General features: G+C 35.9%; 1 protein-coding gene across 1 annotated transcript in view; it reads left to right on the top strand.

Moving 5' to 3' along the window:
* The window catches only part of EMF2 (VEFS-Box of polycomb protein), a 47,791-nt gene that overhangs the window by 3,675 nt on the left and 16,966 nt on the right, over positions 1 to 27,150 (top strand). Inside the window, exons 2-14 of the mRNA XM_086459047.1 lie at positions 605 to 779; positions 7,359 to 7,527; positions 7,790 to 7,845; positions 13,285 to 13,399; positions 13,700 to 13,859; positions 13,954 to 14,025; positions 14,301 to 14,422; positions 14,723 to 14,882; positions 14,977 to 15,048; positions 22,035 to 22,174; positions 23,634 to 23,696; positions 23,831 to 23,940; positions 24,268 to 24,332. Of these exons, the coding sequence (XP_086315173.1) occupies positions 745 to 779; positions 7,359 to 7,527; positions 7,790 to 7,845; positions 13,285 to 13,399; positions 13,700 to 13,859; positions 13,954 to 14,025; positions 14,301 to 14,422; positions 14,723 to 14,882; positions 14,977 to 15,048; positions 22,035 to 22,174; positions 23,634 to 23,696; positions 23,831 to 23,940; positions 24,268 to 24,332 (1,339 nt within the window). The 5' untranslated portion in view covers positions 605 to 744. The remainder of the gene's footprint in view (positions 1 to 604; positions 780 to 7,358; positions 7,528 to 7,789; positions 7,846 to 13,284; positions 13,400 to 13,699; positions 13,860 to 13,953; positions 14,026 to 14,300; positions 14,423 to 14,722; positions 14,883 to 14,976; positions 15,049 to 22,034; positions 22,175 to 23,633; positions 23,697 to 23,830; positions 23,941 to 24,267; positions 24,333 to 27,150) is intronic.

The following is a 27,150-nucleotide window of genomic DNA, read 5'->3' as shown; positions in this document are numbered from 1 at the left end:
TTATGGTCAAATCCTGTTTTATGTCATGATACTGCTTTTTCCCACAAGTCACGGTCAATTCTTTTCTTATTGTTTTGTGAAATCAACATATGGTGGTATAAGTCAGTTTCAAGAGTTGTAATTTCTATATACTAGATGTAATGAAATAAGATCATAAGCATTGAGTAGGCAAACAATTACTAGGAAAATGATTTTTACCGGTGAACAACATCAAAAGGCGCAACCTAATGTGTGTTTGTTCTTGTTTCGACTGTGGACAGTGAAATTCATCAACATATTATTGGTGTTTTTTCATGTTGCCAAGTTATATATTCATGAATTTTGGCTAAATTGACCAAAAATTCAAATAATGCTAGTACCATTCTTGTAAACTTACTTTTTTATTTTATGTATCTATTATTAGGTTATGTCCAACCAATTGTGATTCCACTTCTTTTTTATGTTGAATGGTATTATTATCATATGGCGCATCCCATCACATAAACTTCCAATTGGCTAGTGTTTCCCAACTTTAACATTGGAGGAATAATTGTTGAATACTTTTGCTTTCTTGACACTGTTTGTCTAATCCCCTTGCTTGTATATGTTTGTTGGACTAAAGCAGCATTTGTACTCTGGAGTTTCCATTCAACTTGGAAAATTCCGAAAAGGGTCATTTGCAACAGGTCTGGAGTAGGTGAACTTATCCTGGGGAGGTTCAAAAAGCTATGAGGTTGCATTTTATTTGGACCTTGTTTAATCAAAATGCCAGGCTTACCTTTATTGGATCGTGAAACCACGTACGTTTACTCTTTCAAAGCTGGATGTTTTTTTGTTATTTATTGTCCTGATTCTTTCGAGTAATCTCTTTAACATGGTTACTGTAAACTGTGCAATGTGTCTCAAAGTTATTCACCTAAGCTATCTTTAGCTATTTTCAGCATTGATATTCTCTTATTCAACAAATTCCCATTAAGACTATATAATCTAAATTTAGTTGATGTGAAAAAAAAAATACTAGAAATAATTGTTTTTTGATGAATTAAAGTAGGGTATTAAAATGAATTTCTCAAAGAAAAGAAAAGGAAAGGAAATCCAAATCTATTTTGCTCAAGTAATTTAGTGCCAATTGAAAGGACATACAAAGACATTCTGTTACATTGGAAGATGTCAAGATGTTATACAGGGATCATCATTATATGTTTATTTTACCATGTCACCCAAGTAGTTATGTAATGGACAATTATTTACGCTTAAAAGAATGAAATGTCCGCCTGTTGCTGCATTGATTTTGAAGTTTACATGTAACATAGCCATGCTTTTCTTGGTTGTATATAGTTGGATGTCGTATGTGGACATAATCATTGTGATCATATGCAATTTTTGATCACATTTTCATGGCACTTGTGAAAATGTGGTCATTGGACTATATGTCATGCATACTGCAATATGCAGACAAAAATGTAGTATGGAATTGCATGTGTCCAACACAAGATATATCCCGGTCTCCCATTTGTCTTTCTTCTCAATTCTGAAAAGTGTCGAGTTAGAACTGGAAAGATTGGTCAAGGAGTTTTTGTGGAATGGCAAAGAAGGGATGAGAAAATATCATTTGATCAATTGGAAAGTGGTGTGTTCATTGAGAAAAAATGGTGGTTTGGGTATAAAAGGTTTTAGAATGTCAAATAAGGCGTTGCTTGGTAAGTGGTTGTGGCGTTTTTTTTTTTTTTTTTTGGGGGGGGGGTGGGTTAGAAAAATTGTTTGTGGAGGAATGTTATTAAGGCTAAGTTTGGTGAAAGAAGGCTAGGGTGGGAGAGTGGCGAAGTGAAGTCTACGTATGGTTGCGGAGTGTGGTAAGGTATCACAAAAGGTTTTGACGAATTTAGGAAGTGGATTGTGCTTTGAGTTGGTAGTGGGGATAGCATTTGGTTTTGGGAAGATAAGTGGTGTAGTGAGAGAACTGTAACCTCTCAATTTCTTTCGATCTATGAATTGTCCTAAAAAATGGATATGCTCATCGCTACTTTCCTGAATCTCTCTGGTAGCGGTACCTCTTGGGACCTGGGCCTTAGAAGGACGCTTAACGATTGGGAAGTTCAAGAGCTAGCTAACCTATCTTTGATTCTGGACCTTCACTTTTTGGAGCCATCAGGAAGAGATACATGGGAATGAAGTTGCAACAAGGACAAAAGATTTTCGGTAAGGTCTTTCTGGGCCACCCTTGGACCTCAATTTTCTCCTTTTTTCACATTAAAAATAGTGTGGGGTTCCAATGTTCCATCTAAAATTTCTTTCTGCGCTTGGTTAGTAGTCTCAGACAAGTTATTGACTTTAGACCATCTCATTTTGAGGGATTTCATTACTCCTAATTTTGTGACCTATGTAGGACTAATGGGGAGATTGTTGATCATTTGTTGCTTCATTGTCCTTTTGCTCTCAAAATTTGGTCCCACGTTTGAGGCTTTTTCAATTTGGATTTGGTTTTTCCTTGTTCCTCGATTTTGGAGCTTCAGTCGTAACGTTTTCATTGGTAGGAAATGGATTCTTTTGGCTTTGATTGCTTTTGCTATTTGCTGGAGCATTTGGAAGGAGAGAAATAGGAGAATTTTCTTGGACCATGGGAGTAATTTCGATGACATGATTTTGATGGTGCTGGGTTTGCTTTATTCTTGGTGCAAGTTTGATGCTTCTTTTAAAGGCGTTCTTTTTTAAGAATGTCTTTAAGTTGGACTCTCTATGCTCCTTGTAGTTTTTTTTTTTTGTTTTTTGTATTGGCTTCGGGCTTTGGCCATTTTTTGCTTTTGTTGTATTTGTGGTTGATCACCTTGACTTCCTTTTTAATATATTCTTTTACCTATAAAAATAGATAAATTGGTCATCCATTTTGGACTACTTAATATTAAGCTCACAATTCTTCGCTCCTGGCTTCCTTCCAACATGCCAATCAATCTAAGGAGAGCATTTTATAGAATGGCGGGAAAATTGATTAGGCTGTGTAGTACAGATCGAACAATCAACATGTTCATAGAATTAGCTTACCTGAGATGTCAACTTGAATAGGTGGAAAGCCTAAGAATAAAAATCAAGAATGTATGCATACGAAGAATTTCTTAATAATGCAATAGCATGTGGGAAATTCTATTGAAATGATTTAATCTATACAAGGAAGACAATTGTTGACACTTGCAAAGAGTGATGCGAAGACTGAAGTCTCTAAAAGGGTTTGGGAAACATGAATAAGGACATAGATTGAGTTTTTTATTAGGTGATTAAGTTAAGATTTATAATCAATCTAACCCCCTTGAACCCAATTTCATTTGCTAACTATTAATCCTATACCTATCACAAAAAGAAAAAGAAAAGATTTATAATCAATATACAATTAACCTAAGAGGTTGAGGTTGCCTACATAAGAACAAGATAATATTAGTCTTTGTCAACGCGGCAAGGACCATAGACGTGAATCTATTGTTTCTATCTTTCAACAATCAGATACCAATTGCGTGGATGTGTTTGAAAGGCTCTGTATTTCATTGAGTGCAATAAGATCTCAGTGATGTAGGACACCCTATGTTTGTTCGATTCTAAGTTAGTTCTACTTTGGGAATGCTGGTGGAAAGGCTAATTAGGTGGTGATGAAGAACAAAGAAAAATTATTGCTAGTTTCTTTTATTTATTATTTTCTTATTAAAGAAATAAAGTTTTGATGCTATATGTTGAAATAATAAATGCAAAGTTTTGCAATTATGATATTTTCAATGGGTTATTATAATTTGGTTTAGGGGTATGAAATGTGGTTAGGTAATAAAGTACGTGGTAGATTTGGAGAACATTTTGAAAAGTCTATCGAAAGTTTTCGCCTTTAGAACTCCTAAAGTGACCCGTTGGACTGCCGTTTACCAGAATTGAAAAGGAGGCCGTGGCAACACACTTCATTATCCACCCAATCCATATCTTACGGAACACGGATCTCAAAAAAATCCCAATTCACATGATCATACGCTTTATGCAAATCAATCTTACACACTAAATCGGTGACCCCCTCTCTCAGTCTCAAATCTATACACTCGTTTGCCACCAACACACCATCTAAGATTTGCTCTTCCCTTTGAAAAACGCCCATTGTTCCAAACCAACTACTCCCGAAATCATCTCTTTAAAACTTGGCACCAAGATTTTTGAAATTATCTTATAAGTGGAACTCACCAAGCTAATGGGCCAAAAATCCGCTAAGTCTATCGTCATTTCTTTCTTTGAAAGCTAAATCACAAATCTATTATTTGACCCAACGTCCAAATAATTCCTATTCAGAAGGTCCCTGACCACATTTAGAAGATCAGACCCAACTGTATCCCAACAACTTTTGAAGAATTCCATTGACTACCCATCAGGACCTAGAGATTACTCCCCTTTTGTTCCCTCAACTGCCTTATGAACCTCTTCGCTCTCAATTGGCCTTTCTAACCAGGCTTGTTGCGTGGGAGAAATTGACTCAAACTCCAAATTTGGGAGGGGACAATCATGGATATCTTCCGTGTAAAGCTTTTTATAAAATTCTACGATATCCTCCCTAATCCTTTCCTCTCCCTCAAAAGTCTCTTCATTAATTAGAATCGTTCTCAAGTTATTGCATTTGCTAGTTTATAGAAAAATTTGGTGGTGTTGTCCCCTTCAACCACTTCACCTTTGTTTTTTGCTTCAAACCAATTTCTTCCAAAAAAGACAACTTTTGAAATTCGGCTCAAAGATTAGTCCTTTCTACCTTTTCTTCGAAGTTTAGACTTTGCCCTTCTTTGTTTTTGTCCAGACTCGCAATTTTATCAAGAATGCTTTTTTTTTTTTTTTTTCAACTCAACCCTTCCTAAAACCGCCATGTTCCACACCTGTATTTTTTTCCTCAAGAGCTTTCAGTTTGTGCTTAAACACAAACCTAGGATTCTCTACAAACACAAAATCCTTCCACTACTCGTCAACCTTTAAAAAAAAAAAAAAAAAAAAAAAAGAAACTTTTTCAAAAAATCATCATGCAATAGTCACATATTTTCAAACCTAAATGGTCTAGGTCGATTGATTCACACACCAAACTATAAAGTAATTGGAACGTGGTCTGAAATTGGATTCGCCAAAGAGAATTGAGGTGAATACTTGAAATGGTCTCCCCTTGAAAATAAGAACCTAACCAACCTTGATGTCTTGGGATCTCCTTGATTGCTTGACCAAGTGAACTCTCTCCCCTCCAAAGGAATGTCCTCTAAAGCAAAATGATTGACAAAATCCCTAAAATCTCTCATTCCTTTGAATATGACATCACTTCCTTTTTTTTGCATGGGAGAACCTTACCACATTAAAATTACCTCCAAGACACCAAGGTTTGTCCCAAAAAACAATGACATCATTCAATTCCTACAAAAATTGCTTCTATCTTGACATCTATTTGGACCATACACCCTGAGAAAACCCATTGAAAATCTCTTCCTACTTCCTGACAAAGGATCGACATCGAAAAAGCCGCCAATAAGGACTTAACACCTTAATCCTATCTTTTTGCCACATTATTAGAATCCTTATTGACGCACTAAAAGCTTGAATCCAACTCCAACCCATATTTGCACCCCACAACTCTTTGATTACATCCTCGTTGCAATCCTTTAATTTTGTCTCTTGCAGCGTAACGAAAAGAGGATTATTTAACCGAATCACTACTTTCACAGAGGCCCTCTTCTTCTTGTTACCCAAACCTTTGACATTCCAAGAGAAGATCTGAATCATTGAGTAACTTTGGCCAATCCCTTGAGCTTTCTCTTGGACCATTCTACCAGCGGTGGGTGATCGCAAATATCCTTCACTCGAAACTCTACCTCATTCTCTAACCTGATTATTCATTTTGGGATTGACTCAACTAGTTGAGTAGCTAATTGTTTGCAGCTTTTGCCTTCCTCTTCCATACCCTCAAACTGTTTAAAATCTTGGCCTCCTTGGATTTGGGATTCTGAAGTAGGACCCTCTCTCCCTGCGTCATGAAGTTGATTTGAGGCAAGACTAGACAGATGTGACAAAAGCCAATCAAGCATATCTTGTTCCATCCAAGCTCTTGTTTCCTTATCTATGTCAACCCCCACATATTCCTTTGTTGTAAACTGGGAGACAACAACAGGTGACCCCCCTTTACCAGAATTTTCACCTTTATCTGACCTGCCTTAGATCTCCTCTGGACTTGATACCACTACCCTATCAATAGGAAGCACCCCACAACTCAGAAACTCAACGTCCGCAAACCTTTCTGCCACCAATAGACATAAATTTCCCGAACCTCCCACAAGATCTTGTTGGGAACAGTCCTCTTCAAGAGACTTTTCCCTGTACTTGGTAAAACTAACCAAAGACTCGACTATTGTAAATAGACTTGTAAAAAGGAAGAAAGTAGACATAGAGGGAAAAGGAGATCAAACACAAAGAAATCGAAGAGAACCAGAAGTTGAGCGAATCTTTAAAGGACAAAGTTGGGTACACATCTTCCAGAGGTAGAGACGCAAAGGGCCAATCTCATTCAACAACATACCAGACTTACAAGGAGGGAGATGTAGAGACTCCTTCGAGAAGAGAGATTCTTTAAGTCTTCTCCAAACAACTCGACCGGAATGAGAGCCCCACTTGAATCAAAACAGCCCAAAGATTTTGTCAAAATCACTTCATGAAAAAGAATTTAACCCATCGCCAAACTAAGCTTTCTTTTTTTTTTTTTGATAATTCAAAGATCTTTATTAATAGCATGGTCGAGGAGACCATGAAGCAAAGTACAAACAAAAGGGAAAGGAAAGCAAAAAAGACCCCCTTAGACTCGTCGAAAATCTTGCTCCACAAAAAGATTGACCCCAAAATGGAAAAATAATGTTTTGGACCAAGGATTCCTTTCCTTCAGAAGTCTTAAGATTTCTTTTATTGGACCCCGGAGAAACTCATTCGTTTTATTGTGGGCTTAGCCACGTAGCCCATCTTGAATGCACATGCCCAACACTCCCTTCCCACATGTCTTCTAGGATCAGCTCTTTTGTAGTTGTTTTTCCAAGAACTTTCACTTTTTGATGATTGCTTTGGTAGTCCAATTGCCACTTTGGTGGTGCCATTTGCTTCTATCTCACAATCGTATGTGATGCGTGCATATTTACAACACTTCAGAAAATTGTCTTGGATATATGAACAAGGCCTTATACAGTTATATGTATCCGTGGATTCTGTTTACATGTCAATAGAATAGTAGTGCTTTGCAGAATGTTAGTAAGACAATTCAAATTTCCTTCTCATATAGGCGTGCTTATTTACAGTATGATAATTGGAGTATAAATGGAAGTGTTTGCATCTTATTCAATTGCATGGCGCAGGAATCCTGGTTTTAATTGCCGCCAGTCAAGGACTGTAGATCAGATGTGTCGTCAAGATTCTCGGTCTCATTTGTCTGCAGAAGAGGTAATTGCGGCTGAAGAGAGTCTCTCTATATATTGCAAGCCTGTTGAACTCTATAATATCCTTCAACGCCGTGCCTTAGAAAATGTAAGTTATTGTATTTTTGAGTTCAATAAAATGTGCAGCCTTTTGTGGCAAAAGTTGTGTCCTTTCTACACTGTTCTTGTGGTTTATTAGGTCTCTCTCTCTCTCTCTCTCACTCTTTGATACGCAAGTGATTTTGTGGTTTTTGAACCCAGGCCTGAATTAACACTTGCAACTTTCTGTTTTTAACCATCCTAGCAAGCTGCCACCTTCTTTGGATATCGTTCTTGCACATGATTCTAACAATAAACTTTTTCTGCTGTAGCCTTCCTTCCTTCAGAGATGTTTGCACTACAAAATACAGGCAAAACGCAAAAGGAGGTAGCACACTTTCCATTTCAATTTATTGCTAGTAATTCTTTTCTTTACATTTTGTTTGCTTATGTGCTTTTGGGACTATTGTATGCTCCAATTCACTTTCTATGGATGTATATGGTTTACTATATTATTAGAATTTTGGAAAAATACCCATCTTTCACAGTTCTATCCCTTGAAGAGGAGAGTTTTGCAACTACTAGACTAGTGATGTTAGAGTTAGTAATATTACCCATGTCGGTCTAACTAGTGATGCTATTTATTTTTATGATAAGCAAATGCAGAATTTTATTAAGAATTGGTCGAGATGACCAACAAAAAGCAATAGGAAAACACAAAGACCACAGATTTACACTGGAGCAGTAGAACACACCCACTCCCATCTACCTGTGAAATCTCCTAAGCTCTTTAAAGATTTTACAAAAAAAGAACAAAAAACCCATAATTAAGACAAGGACATCCTCCAAGGGGAGGCCCTTTCCATCAATGACTCATCAATTCCTCTCCTTTCAAATGCCCCAATCGCAAGCTAACAGTAGAATAGACCATAATGTTCTCTTTGACAAGGCAAAAGAGGCCCCCAAAAAACTCTATGATTGTAAGAAAGCGTTCACCGTAAGAGGAAAGCAAGCTGAGATACCAAATGGACCCAATAAGGAAGCTCAGACCTAGTGAGTGAAAGAACAATGTAAAAGAACATGGTTAATCGATTCCTCTTCCCTCCTACACAAACAGCCAAAGTTTGGCGTATTTCAAGGAGATTGACTAGATCATTGACGAGGCCATTTTTGGACTATAGTTTATAAATCTGACTTTTGGAATTTATTTTGTATAAAAATAATATATTTAAAAAGGGTTTTGTTATTATTTTTACAAAGATGTATATATTTCTCCAATTGCAGTTCTAGTTCAAGTTTCTTCAATCATGGACTTTAGGCAGACATTTTTCTTTCCATGATTTTATAACTGTTAGAAGATTAGGGTTAAAGAGAGAAGAATGAAAATTAAGAGAATGAGTCGGTGACACCCAATAGGGTTCGATATCTCTTTTATATTAAAGACATGTGGTTGGTTGTGTGGGTTTAAGTATTGGGCTCACACGACTTGGTTGGTTGTGTGGGTTTAAGTATTGGGCCCACATGAAATAAGACATAAGTCGTGTGGGCTTAAGTATTGGGCCCGCTCGACATAAAATAAGAACTCTAATACTCCCCCTCAAGATGGAGCATGCAAATCTGACATCCCAACTTGGTACAAAAAGTAATAAAGGAACTCCTAGACAATGGTTTTGTGAGAACATTTCCCAATTGATTTTTTGACTTGATATAGGGAGTAAATATCTTCTTAGCCATCACCATATCACAAATAAAATGGCAATCGACCTCAATGTGTTTGGTTTTCTCGTGGAATACTAGATTACTAGCTATATAACTGGCAGCCTGGTTATCACAATAGATAGACATAGGAGTAGGAACTTTAATCCCCATCCCTATCCCCTTTCGAAGACTTTGAACCCAAAGCATCTCACATGCAGTATGTGCCATCGCTTTGAATTATTCTTCAACGCTAGAACAAGCTACAACTTGCTATTTTTTACTGTGCTAAGTGACCAAATTACCTTCCATGGAGGTACAATACCCAGAATAGATCTACGATCAGTCCGACTCTCTGCTCAATCAACATCTGAGAAGTCAGTAATGGATATAAGAGGTGAAAGTCTGTATAATAATCCTTTGCCTGGTGACCCTTTTAGATACTTTAGTATCCTAAATACAACATCCCAATGATTGTCGCGGAGCATGCATAAATTGGTTAACTACTCCCACAACAAAGGTAATATCTGGGCTAGTGATAGTCAGGTAGATTAGTTTGCCAACTAACCTATGGTAATGCTCTGCATCAGGATAAATATCCCCTTATTCAGCATCAAGCTTAGTAGTGCGATCCATCGGAGTATCAACAGATTTAGAATTTAAAATATTAGTCTCAGATAACAAATTTAGAACATACTTCCTCTGAGACAAACTAATACCTTCTTTGGAGCGAGCTACTTCAATACCCAAGAAGTAGCAAAGAAGACCCAAATCTTTAGTGTGAAACTATTTCGCTAGATGAGTCTTCAAATCATAGATATCACTAGGATCACTTCTAATGATGATGATATCATCCACATAAACTATCAACACGATAATTCTAGTAGGAGAGTGCCTCACAAATACTGAATGATTATAAGTAGATCTAGCAAATCCATTGGCGAGAACAACTGAGCTAAATTTATCAAACCAAGCTCTAGGCGATTGTTTCAACTCATAAATTGCCTTTTGTGGGCAATATACTAGTCTAGTCTTACCAGAGGCAACGTATCCAGGTGGTTGCTATTGAGTTTAGTTCTACATCACACACAAATTGCCTTGTCTCTCTCCTTATAAGTTCTTGGGCCTCTCCACTCATTGCCAATTGGTTTTGAGTTGGACCCCCAGATTTATCATACTCCATATATACCTCCACCTGCAAGTTTCTATGTAGAAAGGCATTTTTCATATCCAACTGATACAAATGGCCAAGCATAACACTGACAGAAATAAGATCACTAGAGGTAGATGTAGAAGGAGATGCTGGTGGATGTGGAGGAATCTCATGTGAAGCTGATGAAGGATCTAGGGTTGATAGAGAAGATGAAAGTGCTTGAAAATGAGTGCATTGATATACTTGAAGATGCACAGTGAAAGGGTCACTTGCAGGAAGAATTGGAAGCACAAGAGATGAGGAAACTTTAGGAGACAGTTCCCCTTGACGAGGAGGCACAATATCGAAGTCAAATCAGGCATCAACAAAAGCAAAATAAGATGTATACTCAAAGAATGTCACATCAGCACTTACATAGTAGCGTTAAGTGACAGGATAATAATGCCTATACCCTTTTTGTGTTCAAGAGTAACTTAGAAAGACATATTTGATGGATCTTAGAGAAAGTTTATCCAATCCAGGTTCAAATCAGTAAACAGAGCAAATACAACCAAAGTCTCTATGAGTAACAACAAAAGGATGAACTTGAGGCTAAACTAGAGAGAAAAGTGATTGACCATTTAAAACTTATGATAGCATGCGATTAATAAAATGACAAGCTGTGAGGACAACATCACCCCAATAAGGCTTAGGTACATGCATGTAAAACATAATGGTACGAGCAACATCAAGTAAATGATGATGTTTTCACTCACCAATCCAATTCTGTTGAAAAGTATGAATATGATTGGTTTGATGAATACTTTCATTATCTGAACAAAAAGACTAAATAGAAGATTGCATGTATTTTAAGGCATTATCAGAATGAATAATTTTCACAAGTTTGCCAAATTGGACAAAGTTTCTTTATAAAAAATAAGCAAAATATGAGGTAATTCAGTGTAATCTTTCAATAAGAAGGGCCATGTGATATGTGAATAAGCATCCACAAACACCACAAAGTAATGAAAATCATATAAACTTTTTATTTTTGACGAATCCCAAATATCTGTATGATTTATTTCAAAAAGACTAGAATGATAACTCTCAATAACTCTTAATACGACTAGGAAAAGAACTACGATGATGCTTACCTAGTTGGCAAGCTTCACATTCTAAAACTGACACCGAACTTAATTTAGGAATAACATGACGTAAATTAGACAAAGACACATGACCCAATCGATAGTGCCACTGAAAGGGTGAAATTGAAGCACTCAAGGTAGAAACGGGCTTTTCACGCATTAAATAGTATAATCCATTTTTCTCATGCCCCAAATCAATCATCTTCCTTATCTTAAGATCTTAAAAGACATAATAAGAAGGGGTGAAGGTTACGGAAAATTGCAATGATTTTGTAAGTTGACTAATAAAAAGTAGTTTTAAAGGAAGATCAAGAACCAAAAGAGTAAAAGATAAGGGAAGTGATAATTTGGAAAAACATCACTTTTCCCAACTACATGATGAGTGGATCCATCGGCTAGTACAATGTGAGTATTACGAGAATGAAAATTAGAAAAGAGACGAGATATACCAAACATATGGGCACTAGCTCTTGAATCGATGACCCAAGATGAGGGAGACTTGGTAGCCATAAATGTGGGATTACCTAAAGTAGTTATGTGTGGGAGTAAGTCTTGCAATCAAGGAAGTCAACTTTTGAAGAATCTCTTCCAAATGTGTGGTAAGATTGAAAAATGCAGCTCTAGATGTAGTTTGAGAAGTGAAATCAATGAAACTCTGAGGAGGTTCCTCTTGAGCTTGATTAGCCCAAGTAGGTTTATCCCATTTATCCCAACAAAATTGTTCAGTGTGGCTAGTGTAACCACAATAGGTACACTTCAAATCGCAATCACGGCCACCAACATGACCACCACGACCTCCTCTACCATGACCACCACGATCTCCTCTACCAACACTATTAGAAATCCTCAAATTTGCCATCCTAGGAGGTGTAAATTGAAAAATCCACATAGAGATTAAAAAAAATCTCAAAAAAATTATAGAGTATCCCTAGGGATATTCTATGATATGTGGCTATGGTTGAGAGACCAACAAAACAATGATCGGAATAAAATTGCAAAACTCAAAACCACTCAGAAAAAAACTAAGATCCGAGTAAAATTTCAAACTATTGATCGAGAAGTCGAAGAAGACAATTTTTGTGTAGAAAACACTTTTTACGAGCACTATTCATATAGAAACACTATTCACATATGTTTTTTCTTTTTAAAACTGAATTTTGAGGGTTCAAAACTATCCACTAATTCCCCAATCAATTGTCATAAGCACCTTAATCAAGAACAAACGAAGTCCTAGATAAACATCTAGGTGCAAACAAACAAACCTCGAACACCTAATCTCTTTTTGGAAACAAGGCCTTATGGTTTGGAAGTACTAGATTGAAGAAGGAAAAGAAAATGATTAAGAAAAGGGAAGAAAAGAGGAGAAATTAAGCAGATCTAATAGTAGAAGTGCTTTGATACTATGTTAGACGATTATGGTTAAAGTGAGAAGGAGGAAAATTGAGAAGAGAATGAGTCGGTGACATCCAATAGGGTTCGGCCTATCTTTTATATTAAAAACATGTGGTTGGTCGTGTGGGCTTAAGTATTGACGAGAAATAAGACAAGTTGTGTGGGCTTAAGTATTTGGCCTACACGACATTAAATAAGAAGTCTAACAATAACTATCTTTGAAATATAAAGCATTCCTGGTGTATTTGTCTGGAGGCTTCTATTGAGGTCTTCATGTGGGCTAATGTAGTTAGTAATTTGTTTGAGGAGTTCTCTTTATGTTTAGGTTCAATCTTCTTATCTCATATTGTGTCTACTTTTTTTTTTTCTGCGGGACTTCTCATTTATTGTCTTCATTGTCTTTATTGTTATATTACTTCAAATTCAAGGTCATTGACTAGGTCATCAATGATTGATTTTGTAGGATACAAATGACCATATCCCTCTCGGGAACTGTGAATAATGGAGTGCAAGCACAAAACATTTTACCTTTATATATATTGTTGGTGAGACCTGTTTCTGAGACTGCCGTTGCAGGGGTAAGAGAATTTCAAATAATGCATCATTTTCTTTATTCTAGTTTTTTCTTTTGATCAGGTCATACAAGCCCCAAAAGATAGCTTCTATCTGAACAAGATATTCCCATACAAAATTGTCTAATTATTATCGTTTGAATCCTTCTAATTTGGCAGATCAATAAGCATTGCAGCTTTAATATTTAAAACAAGGGCTGTATTGTTGCCTTCTAAGCTTAAAAATGCACTTACTCATCTCTTTATGCTATATTGGTAGTCACCTCCTATATTTATTGAGTCCACTCTGATGTGGTTCCACAACAGCATTCTGCAGCTTATTGGATCATTCGGGCATGCAGCCTAACTGCTTCCAGTGACTTTGGGAGGAGGGATCAAACTGAAGCAAATTTTATTCTCCCTGAGGTTAACAAATTGTTAGCTGAGGCCAAAGCTGGAAAGCTCACCATCTTGTTGGTCAGCTGTGGTAGACACTGATGCATCACTCTCTGATTGCTTACAAGAATTTATATATAGTTTTTTGAAGTGCTGTACTTGGTTATATTTGAATTTTCTTTCAGGGGAAAGAAAAAATTCGATATGTGATGAACGAAATCTACTCAATGACCATATGGATACAACATCTTTTACATGTGAGCTATCCCTTAGATGCTTTTGATTTGTAATTTGGTTTTCCTTAGCTTTTCATTGACTTATTTATTATTTAGTGCCTGTTGTATTCTTGGCACCTGCCTCTTCATCTTACTCTTTACAATTGGAAGGCTCTTGAAAGAGAATGATAAATCCAAATTGTAAGGATGACCACTTTTTTTTTTTTTCTGCGGGACTTCTCATTTATTGTCTTCATTGTCTTTATTGTTATATTACTTCAAATTCAAGGTCATTGACTAGGTCATCAATGATTGATTTTGTAGGATACAAATGACCATATCCCTCTCGGGAACTGTGAATAATGGAGTGCAAGCACAAAACATTTTACCTTTATATATATTGTTGGTGAGACCTGTTTCTGAGACTGCCGTTGCAGGGGTAAGAGAATTTCAAATAATGCATCATTTTCTTTATTCTAGTTTTTTCTTTTGATCAGGTCATACAAGCCCCAAAAGATAGCTTCTATCTGAACAAGATATTCCCATACAAAATTGTCTAATTATTATCGTTTGAATCCTTCTAATTTGGCAGATCAATAAGCATTGCAGCTTTAATATTTAAAACAAGGGCTGTATTGTTGCCTTCTAAGCTTAAAAATGCACTTACTCATCTCTTTATGCTATATTGGTAGTCACCTCCTATATTTATTGAGTCCACTCTGATGTGGTTCCACAACAGCATTCTGCAGCTTATTGGATCATTCGGGCATGCAGCCTAACTGCTTCCAGTGACTTTGGGAGGAGGGATCAAACTGAAGCAAATTTTATTCTCCCTGAGGTTAACAAATTGTTAGCTGAGGCCAAAGCTGGAAAGCTCACCATCTTGTTGGTCAGCTGTGGTAGACACTGATGCATCACTCTCTGATTGCTTACAAGAATTTATATATAGTTTTTTGAAGTGCTGTACTTGGTTATATTTGAATTTTCTTTCAGGGGAAAGAAAAAATTCGATATGTGATGAACGAAATCTACTCAATGACCATATGGATACAACATCTTTTACATGTGAGCTATCCCTTAGATGCTTTTGATTTGTAATTTGGTTTTCCTTAGCTTTTCATTGACTTATTTATTATTTAGTGCCTGTTGTATTCTTGGCACCTGCCTCTTCATCTTACTCTTTACAATTGGAAGGCTCTTGAAAGAGAATGATAAATCCAAATTGTAAGGATGACCACTTTTTTTTTTTTTTCTTTAATATAATTTTGTTTACCTATAAAAAAAAGGATGAAGCAGGTATTTATCGAAATGGCATAAAAAAAAAACATTGTTATTCTCTATATTGCTATGTTACAGGTGAATAAAGTTCAATCATAACAAATGGTACATATCATCATTCATCATCAAAGCCTAATCTCAAGGATTTGGGGGCTGGCTTGATGAATCCGGTTCTTCAATTCCACTCTGTCCATAGCTATACCTTCTATTATTGGAAATGTATCCGCAGCCACTTTCTCCATCTCAATCCATGTTTTTTGAGTGCTCATCTTGCTCTTTTAAAACCTTCACCTTGAATATTTTTTCTAATTGAGGCTGTAATAAGCCTTAATTGGACATCTTCAAACCATTTCAGTCAATTTTCTCTTAATTTGTTGCCTAGTGGATTTCCTCTTACATTTTCTCGATGTTTTCATTTATAATTTTATCTTTACTAGTCTTTCCATTCATCCATCCATCCCAACATCCTTGTATTTGCTACCCTCAATTTATTAGTATGATGCTTTTTGACCACCTAATATTCAACTCCATAAATTATAGCTTGTCCTACAATCATCTTAAATTTTCATTTTCATTTGGCTGGTGTGTATCAATCACATAGTACTCCAAAATCATTTCCACTTTAAACATCCACATTTGATCTTGTGGACAACATTTTCAATCTATAGACATTGGGTCTTGGTTCTACTTATTTTAAAGCCCTTGGGCTCCAAGACCTCTTTCCATTATTCTATTTTTTTTTTTTTTTTGGATGACTAACACTTTAGTCTCATCAACTAGTACTTCATTTCAAACTAGAATAAACAAAGATGGACTCAAAGCCGATCCCTGATGTAGACCACTTGTAATTGGGAATATATATATCTTGTATTCCTTTTAAGATATCAGTAGTTAATTAATTTGTAACTAGAACAAATAAAGATGAATTCAAAGGCAATCCTTAATGTTGACTGATTGTAATTGTGAATGTATATGGGGGCGGTTCGTGGGACAATAATTGTTATAAAATCTATGACGATGGTTTTTTTTTAAATCACTTTTGATGGGGTTAGAAGTTTCAGAATGGGATGATTTGTGTGGTTACTGGAGTAAGCCATAGTGCTTGGGGCAGCGGCCTTAATGTTATTAGATTCTCCTTTGAAAAGCTTGACGGGTCACGGTTAAGTTATCTTGAAAAATGAGAAAGCTTACTGATTGTCAATCATAATGAGTTGGTGGATATCCCTCCATGTGGGACTAGATTTACTTGGTCTAACAATCAGGAGGGGCTTATTTTGAATCAGTTGGATATGTTCCTTGTGTCTGGAGAATAGGAAGAACATTTCAAAGATATAGTTCATGAGTCCATTCCAAATCTAGCTTTTGATCATTGCTCAATTTCTCTATAGGTGTGTATGATTAAAAGAGGGCCGATTCCTTTTTGATTTGAAAATATGTGGCTCCATCACCTTAAATTTAAAGAGATGATTGAAGAGGTGGAATGTCGAGATATTTGGAAGGGACAACTTAAGGAAGAAAAAGATTGTCATGGAGGTGGAGCTCATTGACAAGAAAGAGGAAATTGGTTTGTTGATGGAGGAGGAGAGGGCGAGAAGAATTAACTTTAAGGAAAACTTTCAAAGGGTAACTTTAATGGAAAAGGTTAATTGAAGACAAAAGTCAGGTGAAGTGGTTGAAGGATGGAGATAATAACACTAAATCGTTCCATAGGAAGGTAAGTCATCACAGTTGTAGCAACCATATTTTTAGGTTGAGAATTTGTGTGGATTGGGTTGTTAGGGTGGAGAAGGTGGCTAATAAGATTGTACAATTCCATAAGAATCTATACACAGAAGTTCGTTGTTGTCGTCCAAAGCTAGATGATCTTTTTATATATATTAGATTTCAAGGGATTTGTGTTCCTGGTTGGAAAGGTTGTTTGAGGAGGAAGTGTTTGAGATTACTGCAAGTATGAGCAATGATAAAGCCCTAAGCCCTGACGGCTTTTTCGATGGTCGTCTTTAAAGTTTGTTGGGACTTAGTGAAATGCGACTTGATGAAGGAGGTGCAGGATGTTTATAACGAGGACTTCTTAAACGTTGGGTCCAATTGTTCCTTTGTGGCGTCAATTCCCAAAAAGGTATAAGTTAGAGGACATTGTGGACTTAAGACTATTTAGTTTGGTTGACTCGGTATACAAGATCATCTCCAAATTGCTGATGTTTACATTGAAATCAATGCTTTTAGTGGTCATTGGTCAGCACAAGATGTCTTCATTAAGAGGAGGAAAATTTTAGATGGGGTGCCCAACCTACTCCAGAAAAAAGTAATGGGTACTGGGTGTGATTTGTGAGATAGACCGGGCTTATGACCATGTCAGTTGGAGTAACCTCAGGTGTTTGCTAATGCTTATGGATCTTGGGGAAAAATGGATGCATTTGGTTATGATATTTGCTACTTCTGCCTCTCCATTTTGGTGAATGGATCCCTAGAAGGGTTTTTTAGAAGCTCCAGGGAGTTGAGGCAAGGGGATTCGTTGTCTCCATTATTCTTTATTGTTGCCGAGGCTCTGGGTAGGATGCTCAATAAGGTTGTGGAGACTGGTGATCTAGTAGGTTTCTTCTCGGGGTAGAGGTCCTTATGATATCACATCTTCAGTTCATAGATGATTTGTTGGTTTTTGTGGAGTTTAAGAGACAATTGGGGTTTCTAGGTGGAGTCCTTGGTTGTTTTGAGGCAATTTTAGGATTGTAGTGAATTTCCTAAAGACCAAAGTTTTTGCCATAGGCGAGGTTTCAAGGATTCAGTTGTTGGCAATTTGTTTGGGATGTTAGGTGGGTAATCTTTCTTCTGTCTGCTTAGGTGTACCTCTGGGAGTGCCCTATAATAGAAAAGCCATACCTCTGGGAGTGCCCTATAATAGAAAAGCCATGTGTGATATGATGATAGAGAAAGTAAGTAGAAGGTTGTTCTCGTGGAAGGCAATATATCTCTTTAAAGGGCCCCTGGGGGAGCTTACTTTCATCAAGAGGGTCTTGGCTTGCATGCTGGTGTATTTCTTGTCCCTGATTATTTTGCATATGAGTGTGGAAGTTAGGTTTGAGAAATGGTTTTGTGATTTTCTATGGCATAAAGAAGCGAAGAGGAAGTTCCACCTAATTAGTTGGACGAGGGTGTGATGTCCAAAGGCGGGGGGGTTACTTTCATCAAGAGTGTCTTGGCTTGCATACCGATGCATTTCTTGTCCCTGTTTATTTTGCATGGGTATGGAGGTTAGGTTTTAGGAATGGTTTTGGGATTTTCAATGGCATAAGGAAGCGAATAGGAAGTTCCACCTGATTAGTTGGAAGAGGGTGTGATGTCCAAAGGTGCATGGGGGGTTTTGCCATAGGACAACTTCGGGTTATGATTTTGGCTCTATTAGGTAAGTGGCTTTGGAGGTTTGGAGTTGAGGAGGTTAGTTTTTGGGTAATGGTTGTTGAAGCTAAGTTTGGAGTTGAATCCTTTGGGTGGAAAAGTAGGAGTTCTTGGTCTCTGTTGGGTGTGGTGTGTTTGGGAAGGGATTCTCTAGGTGCTAACTTTGCTTCAAATGAGAATTAGATTCAAGGTGATGTCTGGGAGGAGAGTTTGTTTTCTAGAGGATTTTTGGTTTGGGGAGCTCTTCATGGTTAAATTTTTAGAGCTCGTTGTCTTAAAAAGTAGGTCCCCCGGTTGCATTTGTCTTTAATAGGTATGGGGGGAGTCTGGTTGGGACCTTGGGTTCAGAAGAAATCTCAATGACTAGGAGGTGGACATGCAATGCTTTTGGCTTGTCTTGATGATGTTTTGTTGACAGTTGAAACAAGGGATGGGTGTACTTGGGTTGGATCACATGTCTTCTGATTAGTTTTTTGTATGATTAGTTGGTGACTCCTAATAGTCGCCGTAGTGTGTGGTCAAAAGGTTCCTTCTAAGGTAGCTTTCTTCACTTGGTTTGTGTTGTTGCGGAAGATTTTGATGTTGGATCTTATGCGACGTTTCAAAGGTCTTAATATCTGTTTGATGTGCATGTGGGATCAGGAGATGGAAGAGCACACGATTTTCCATTGTATCTTCTTTCGATAAGTTTGGGATTTGTTTTCGGGCTTGTTTCCCAACCTCAATTTGTTCACTTTCCTAGTCATGGGGGGAATGGGCCTCTTCCTTCTCGGACACAAAAAAGACTTAACTTTGGAGTTTTTCCCCTTTTGCGATATGCTTTGTTGGGGGGGGGGGGGGAGAGTGTAATGGTCAGTGCTTTGAAGAGAAAGATATGGCTGTATCGGATTTTTTGTTGTCTATTCTTTCTCGTCTTTTTTTTTTTTTTGTCTTGGTGTGAGGTAACTAAAGAATTTAGGGGTGTGTTTTTTGACGAATTTATGGATAGATGAGAGATGATTTATACTATCTTTGTTTCTTTCGTTTTCTTTTTTATCTTGTATTCTTATTTAACTTATCCTCTCGACCAATTTTTTTTTGGATAGGTATTGACCACTTTCTTAATAAAATTCTTTTACTTGTTAGAAAAAACAAAAATACTCCAAGATGGCTTCATACCATATCCAATCACTGTAGATATCTCAAGAAGATAGCTTTAAATTATTATTTTTATTTTATAAATTGTGTGAAATCAATTATAATAACCATAAATATAGGCTCTCACTTGTTATATTCAAACCCTAATCATAACATGACATAAATTTTGGTTATAAAAAAACTATGACTAAAATTTTACCCTTGTAAATCTTGATATGCAAGTCTCATGTATAACTGATACACCATCAGTATTTTGGTTATAACCTTCTCAAAACTCACTGGAATCGCGAAATTATGCACTTGTTGGACAAGTAACCGAAAAACCTTTCAAATGACATACAAATCAATCTAATATGACAAGTTTTGACCCCTCAAAATTAGATCTAGAGAAAAGTGTCGTGAGTAGATATCAAACTCAAATAAAACTCCTAAATTACTAAAAGACAACTCTAAATTAAAATATACTAAATTTAATTACTCTAAAACTAATCCCAACAAAATAAAAGTGATAGAAAATAATTCTAGATTATTGCAACAACCTAGATTATTGCAAAATTTCTATTGGAACCTATGACTGTTGGCTTCGTTGTGCCCCGCATTAGATTAGGCGATACCTCTAGTTGTAGGCATACTGAACCTACTGTCATTGCTATCATTTCCTCGGGGGGGACAGCTCATTGTGGATGATCTACTTGATTAAGGTATTCTCTGTCAAATCCTTCTATTCTCTCCTAGTGCAGATGTTTGGTCAACCAAAATTTTCAGTCCCTTCTTTTTGGAGTGAAAAATTTCTTCCGAGGTCATATTTTTAATTTGACTAGCAGTTGCAAATAAAATTCTTTTGATTGATAACCTTAGGTCTCACGGCTTTACCATGGTAACCTTTTGCGTCATGTGAAAATTGTCTAGACTGTCAATTAATCACATCCTAATCTATTCCAACATCTCATATGTTGTATGGTCTCATTTCATGTACTATATTTATCTGTTTGGTTGTTTTCCATCAATTTTTCTACTTTTTGAAAGTAGGCAAGTCTGGGCTTTCGAGGAAGAGAGTGAATTCTTTGACATTTGCTGCTCTTAGCTTTTGGTTGAGGTCTATGGAAACAGAAATTCTAGAGATTCATGGGAAGGAGCAATCGGTTTAGGATACCATAATTGTATCTTGGGTGTTATATCCCTTTTCTATAAGGTGTTTTGAGGAATATTTATATTGGAGTCAGTTTGTAAGCCAGTTCGCTAATTATGTCTGTTTTTCTTTTCGATGGCTAACCTGGCCGCTGACCATTTTATTAATATAAAATACCATTATAAAATCCGGGTACCAGAGGAGGTGGAACCGGGTACAATAAACTGACACCTACTGGCTTCCGCCCCAACCGCTATTCAGCAATGGGGGAATAGAACCAGCTATCCCATCTGGAAGATGAATTATGAAGAAAGGATTGCCACTCTCCTGTCGATGCCAGCTTCTATACGAATGTGTAGGGTTTGGTTCAGCAGATCATAAAGGGGAAGAGTATTTTTCTCTTTCTACTGTTTCTTTCTATGCTATGTAGGATTAAGTCAAGCATTTCCCTTCTCTGGACTGGCAGAAACAGGCTCCGACTTCATCATATCAAATATAGTTTTTGGGGGACTCACCTACTTGTACTTTTTGATTTCTGGCCTACCTTGTTATTCATTGAAGAGCTTGAGAAAGTACTGACAGATCTAATAGAATTTGACTAATCGAAAGGAGAGGTTTTAGCGATGGTGAGCCCCGGACAGGGCCAACTTAGTTAGGCTGATCTGGATGCATCTTTTGACAGGATAAGCCTTAATAGATTAATCTGTTTGATTAATTGAAAACCTCCATGTTAGAAAGATAAATGGATTAAGAGGAACAATCGAAAACTTTGAAATATAGTCATTGGTTTGTATTAGAGAAATAAAGGCGCAAATTAGTATTCGAAACTTTAATGAATAAATGATATTTTTGTTGTGTTTAGCATTAGTTAATACTTTCTGTTATTGCGGATGAATAATTTAAGTTTGGAAGACGTTAGGAACTGGTTCTTAAATCCCTATCCAAATCTGTTTTCTTTGTTGTTTCTTTTTCCCTAAATTTATTTTTAATTGGTTAACCAGTCATTGTTGTATTTATTACAATATTCTTACTTACTGGTCGCCCATACGATTATTGGTTAACTCGTGTGTTATTGGACACTGATTTTATTCTTTCTTTATGTACCTGATAGCAAGTGTTGGAGGATACTGCTTATGGGGCAAGATACCAATGGATTCACTCTCTTTGACATGGGAGAAGTGTGCAAGCTTGACTTCGGGGCATAGAGCTGAAATGTTGTCAACTGTTGATATGCATTCCTGCTTTTTGGAGGTGTGTGAATTATAAAAAGCCATTCGCCGAACTATCTTGCTAAACATCATTTTTGTTCCTATTGTTGCTGTTTGAGAATTTTTCATTCTCTTTTTTTTTGCTATTTTTATTGTTTTGGAAGACTAAATTGTTAAATGGTTATGCTGCTGCATATTAAAAGTGATTCCTTTCCAGTCCTTGTGTTGTTCTTATTTTTTTATTTATGACTCGGCTAAATTAGATTCCCTTTAATATTTTGGTGAATTTTATATTCAAAATCAAAACTTTGAAACGGCTAAGAACTGTTAGAAGGCCTTCTATTATTGTTCTTTCAACATTCATTTACTGATACATGATTTGGTGTTTGACATGGATATGGGGTGTTCAACACACCCTAACAGAAAAAATAAACCATATATGCCGAAATTTTTGTACGCTATTAGTAAATACTAATTTGTAGTATAGTTTAGAGGCTGATAATTGAGAATGTGTATGATAAAAATAAAATTTATTCCTTGTCTCATTTTTCCAAGAAAGTTTCCTTCCAAAAATAGAGAACGCTGAACCTTTCTTTTGCCTCATAGAGAGAGAACTACTGGAAGTAGCAATTGGGTATAAGAGGTAAATCTTTGGGGGGGGGGGGGGATCTGCTTTTCTTCAAATTTAACAACTCAAGCAGATCACTACACCCCATTAAATGAAGTTAATATAACTTGGGAATCTTAATAATGACAAAAATCCATATCTTGTATTTATGGATAAAATGAGCAAAGAAAGTCAATGCATTTTCCCCTCTTCATGCTCAGAAAGATGGAGATGAGTTTTTGTTTATTACCCCTCCTCGTCTGTTTTCAAAATCTCTTTACCTTTAGGTATAAGGGTAAAGGAGGAGTCTCGATCCTGAATCGATGGTATCGCCACTCACTGATTTATCAACTCCCTACGTTGGCACCTTCAGATAAAGCGTTTCAATTTTTCTTTTCTAAGAAAATTCAAACAATTGTTTTTTCAAAGGATACTGTTGCATGTTGTGGAATATTTCATGTTATGCCATGTTAATACACCTATTTGTGTTGGTAATTGGTATACTTCGGTACAAGAAGAAACCTTAAGATGTCTTGTGATTGTTACAAATTGTAGAACTAAACTTGTAATCTATGATAAATGCTGATAAATATCTTTAAGTACGAGGAAAAAAATCAGAATTGTGGCAGTAGAGCAGGAGTGGTGGAATTGAACACTTGTCCACACAGCTACTTCACCCTATTAAAAGTGTTGATTCAACATAGTAATGTGGTCTTGAATCTATCAATAGAAGGAAAGTTACCAAGAAAGGGGAAGAAATGGTGGTGTGTTAAATGATGTTTTGTTAAAATAATTCTCGAATGCATTGTGATTTTACGTATTCGCATTGTATAAGATTTCTTTGTTTTTGTGCATACATCATGTAAGATGTCTTTCGTCATCATTTTTCTTGCAGCCAAGCTGTTTGGATGTGGGCACTTGTTTATCATTTCAGATTCCAGATAATCCTGGGACAATGGTATGTTCATCCCTTGATTTCTTGTTTTTTCAACTATGTGAATCAACTTGTGTTGCTCAATTATGACTATGTAGACAGTCGATTTATCTGATGATGCGCCTTATTCTTTATTTTTCTGAGAGAGTTCATAACAGCAAGTGCAAGTTAACATTTTTGCACAAGAGGTTGGGGCAAAAGAGAGATCACCTTACCATTCATACACATATGACAATGTTCCTACTTCATCATTATCTCACATCATCAGGTAAATGTTTTCATTGTTTTCTTGGTCGCTTTATTTTTAATGTTATATCTTCATTTCTGGGAATATTTAAAATTTCTTTTTATACTTAATCTACAGTCACTGTATACACTTCCATCTAGTTCTTGTTCCTATTGCATCAGGCAAAAATAATAGAAAAGAAAAAAAGAAGAGTAATAATAAAAAAAAATGATCGTATCTTCAAACTTGTGTTTGTTAGTAGCCGTGTCCTCATATTCATTTTCTTCTTTATTCTCTTGAAAGCAACTTGTCTTTTTCTGTTTGAATGTATGGATATTCGTTGATAATTTTAAGTACTTGTATTTGTAGGTTAAGGACTGGAAATGTCATTTTCAACTATAAGTACTATAACAACATGCTACAAAAGACAGAAGGTATGCCATATCATTTCTTCCAGACTTATATTTTTGTAGGAAAATTGCATCTTCATATTATTAGTGTTGATAACATATTTTAGTTGAGCAAATATTTTGGCATGTTCTGTGAAGCATGTTTCTTCATGGTCTTGTTTTCTGATAATTACATCACGTGTGTCTCAATTTTTTTTTTTTTACTTAGGTCTAGGGTTTGATGTTCGGGGTTGTAAGTTGATTAGTGAGGGTAATTCAAAATTCAAATTGAAGAGTCTGCTTATCGAAGAGTAACACTGCCATAGCACAAAGGGGAAGTGGGAGTAAATCAAGGGCATACTTTTGTGTTAGACAATAAGAATATGCCTATGAGGTAGGATTTGGATGGGCTGGTGTCTGAGCTAGAAATTGTTTGGTGGAGATGGCCTTTGGGATTTCTAAAATATTTTGTAGCTTATCTTTTGAAAATAATAATTATGTTTTGGCTTCATTGCAAGGTATAGGGTTTGTATCTTTAAGATAAAGACATCGATTATTCTCGAACTACTTAGAGGTAGACCTCTGAGCAAGATCACCAATATAAATATACAATATAATTATATATTTCGTAGCATTTAAAGGGCTATGCAGTGTATGTTTTCAAAATTTTTACAAAAAAGAGGTATGGTTCTTTAATATCATTGTAACAGTTTAAACTGAAAAGCTTCTTGTTGTATACTCCTTTCGAGTGTGATAGTAGATTATTTGCTTGAGGCACAAGATGTGTATGTGGGTTTATGCAGGACGATGAGAGGAGATAAGAAAATGAAATTTGATTTAGGAAAAATAGGGGATTTAGAGTATTTGGGTATATAGTAGATTTGGTTTAGGAGATTAATGAAGTAATGGGTTAAAGAAAGTGGGGAAGGACTAAAAGGTAAAACAAAATGAGGTTTCTAAGTTTCAAGAATCAAGAAAGGGGTTTCAAGAAGATTCAAGGATCCAAGAAATCAAGAGTCAAGAATTCAAGATTTCTTGAAAAAAAATCAAGAAAACAAAATTTATGTGTTGAATTCTTGAAAGGATTGAAGGATTCTTGATGGTTTCTTAATTTCTCACAATTAAAAAAGAAGATAGATGATAAGAAGCAGATTAATGAAAAGAAAAGAAAATGATATTTATCTTGGAATCACCCCAATGATTTTCATGGCATCAACTATGTTGAATGCACCAACATTCAAAAGAAAATAGAAACTTCATGTTTATTTCATTCATTCTCTGTAAATAAACCCTAATACAATCTATACATAAAGAAAATCAACCAAGAGTCCTAATAAAACTAAAATACATAATTTTTGTTACTTTTGCTCTCTTAATTTTCAAACTCTAATAAACTTAAATAAAAGACAGTAAAGTTACTAAATTGCCATTAAATATTATACTAAGAACATGGGTCAACAAAACATGAAAATAAGCCCTAAAAACATAAAATTAAAGTCCTAAAACAGGAACCTAAATAAAAACTAAGTTCTACTCTTCAAAATCTGATGTCCTCATCAATTCTACTGGGAAGATTTTGCCATTGGCGAAATAAAATTGTAGTAATTCTCATCATCAGTTGAGTTCCGCATTATGGGTTCAATGGAAATTTTCCCCATTGGTTCACTCATGATCAATATATCCTCACCAACTTCTAGGCAGTCAGAAAATCCTAATCTTATAATAAAGGTTAATAAAAGATCTTGAACAACCTACTTCTCACCCTGAAGGCATTTTGAAGATCCTAAGAGATAATGGTTCCTAAAAATGTTAGGGTTATAGAAGTAATAGTGTCATTTGACTAAGTCCATTTTTCAAATTAATGTTTTTTGTTTTTCTTCTAAATAATTTGGATAATATCAAAGAAGACAAGCTAGTATACTAGTTTATTAAGTGATGACAAAGCATGAGTAAAAGTCATTGTACCCTTGGCTATGTTTCTGATGGTACCATCTATATGATTGTCGAATTTACTAAACAAGAAGATGAGAGTTGGTGTTTTGTTCAAACCTAATTTGAATTTATTTTGTGATAAGTATATAAGTAGAGAAAGATATATTTTAAACAACGTTCGTTGTTTTTCATCATGCAAATAATATCATACAATTTTCCTGTCATAATTTTGGTTGGTAGTTGTAATGCATCTGAATTGCTCAACTAATTCCATCTATATGGGTTCCACACTATTTCGGAAGGAAGTGTCCTTGCCAATTTATGTGAGCCATGCCTGCCATTGAAGTATCATTGTCATTGAAGTCATACCGCAAAAATTTGGTTCTTTGGAAAGATATGTCTTCTATAATTGCAAACATTCATAGTGTATCAAAACATTGGCTTTTAGTCAATATAATACGGTTTTTATCTATGAATAGGTTTAGAAATGCATCTTTTAAGTGTTTCAAATAACAAATGTAGGTTTGTTTTTGCGTTATTTAGTATCTAGTAGCTGTGACCTGCTGTTAATGTATGTTTCTTTTTTCCTTTGGTGGGGGAGGGTTTACAAACTAACAGTCTTCTCTAGACGTTGTGAAACATTTGAATTGTGGTAAAAACATTTTTGGTACTTATTCTATGTGGTTAAGCTTTAAATATACAGATACATTTGGAATTTCCAAAAAAATAGCAATATTTCGGGTATATTAAAAAGCCAGATTGTTTTGACCAAACCAAGTGAAACTCTGAGCATGGTTGCAAATGTGTTCATATGTGCTCTCAGTCCCTCAATCCAAGTTCTTTTGGGTCTTCCTCTTGTGCTTTTAGACCTTCAACGCCTATGTTCCATGTAATTGAAACTGCAATCAGCTGTTGCACATGACCAAACTGT

The sequence above is a fragment of the Akebia trifoliata genome, chromosome 11 (assembly GCF_017979445.1).
Source record: "Akebia trifoliata isolate Shusen 1 chromosome 11, ASM1797944v1, whole genome shotgun sequence".
Taxonomy (NCBI): Eukaryota; Viridiplantae; Streptophyta; class Magnoliopsida; order Ranunculales; family Lardizabalaceae; genus Akebia; species Akebia trifoliata.
Note: the sequence above shows the minus strand (reverse complement) of the source record. Positions and strands in the feature narration are given on the sequence as shown.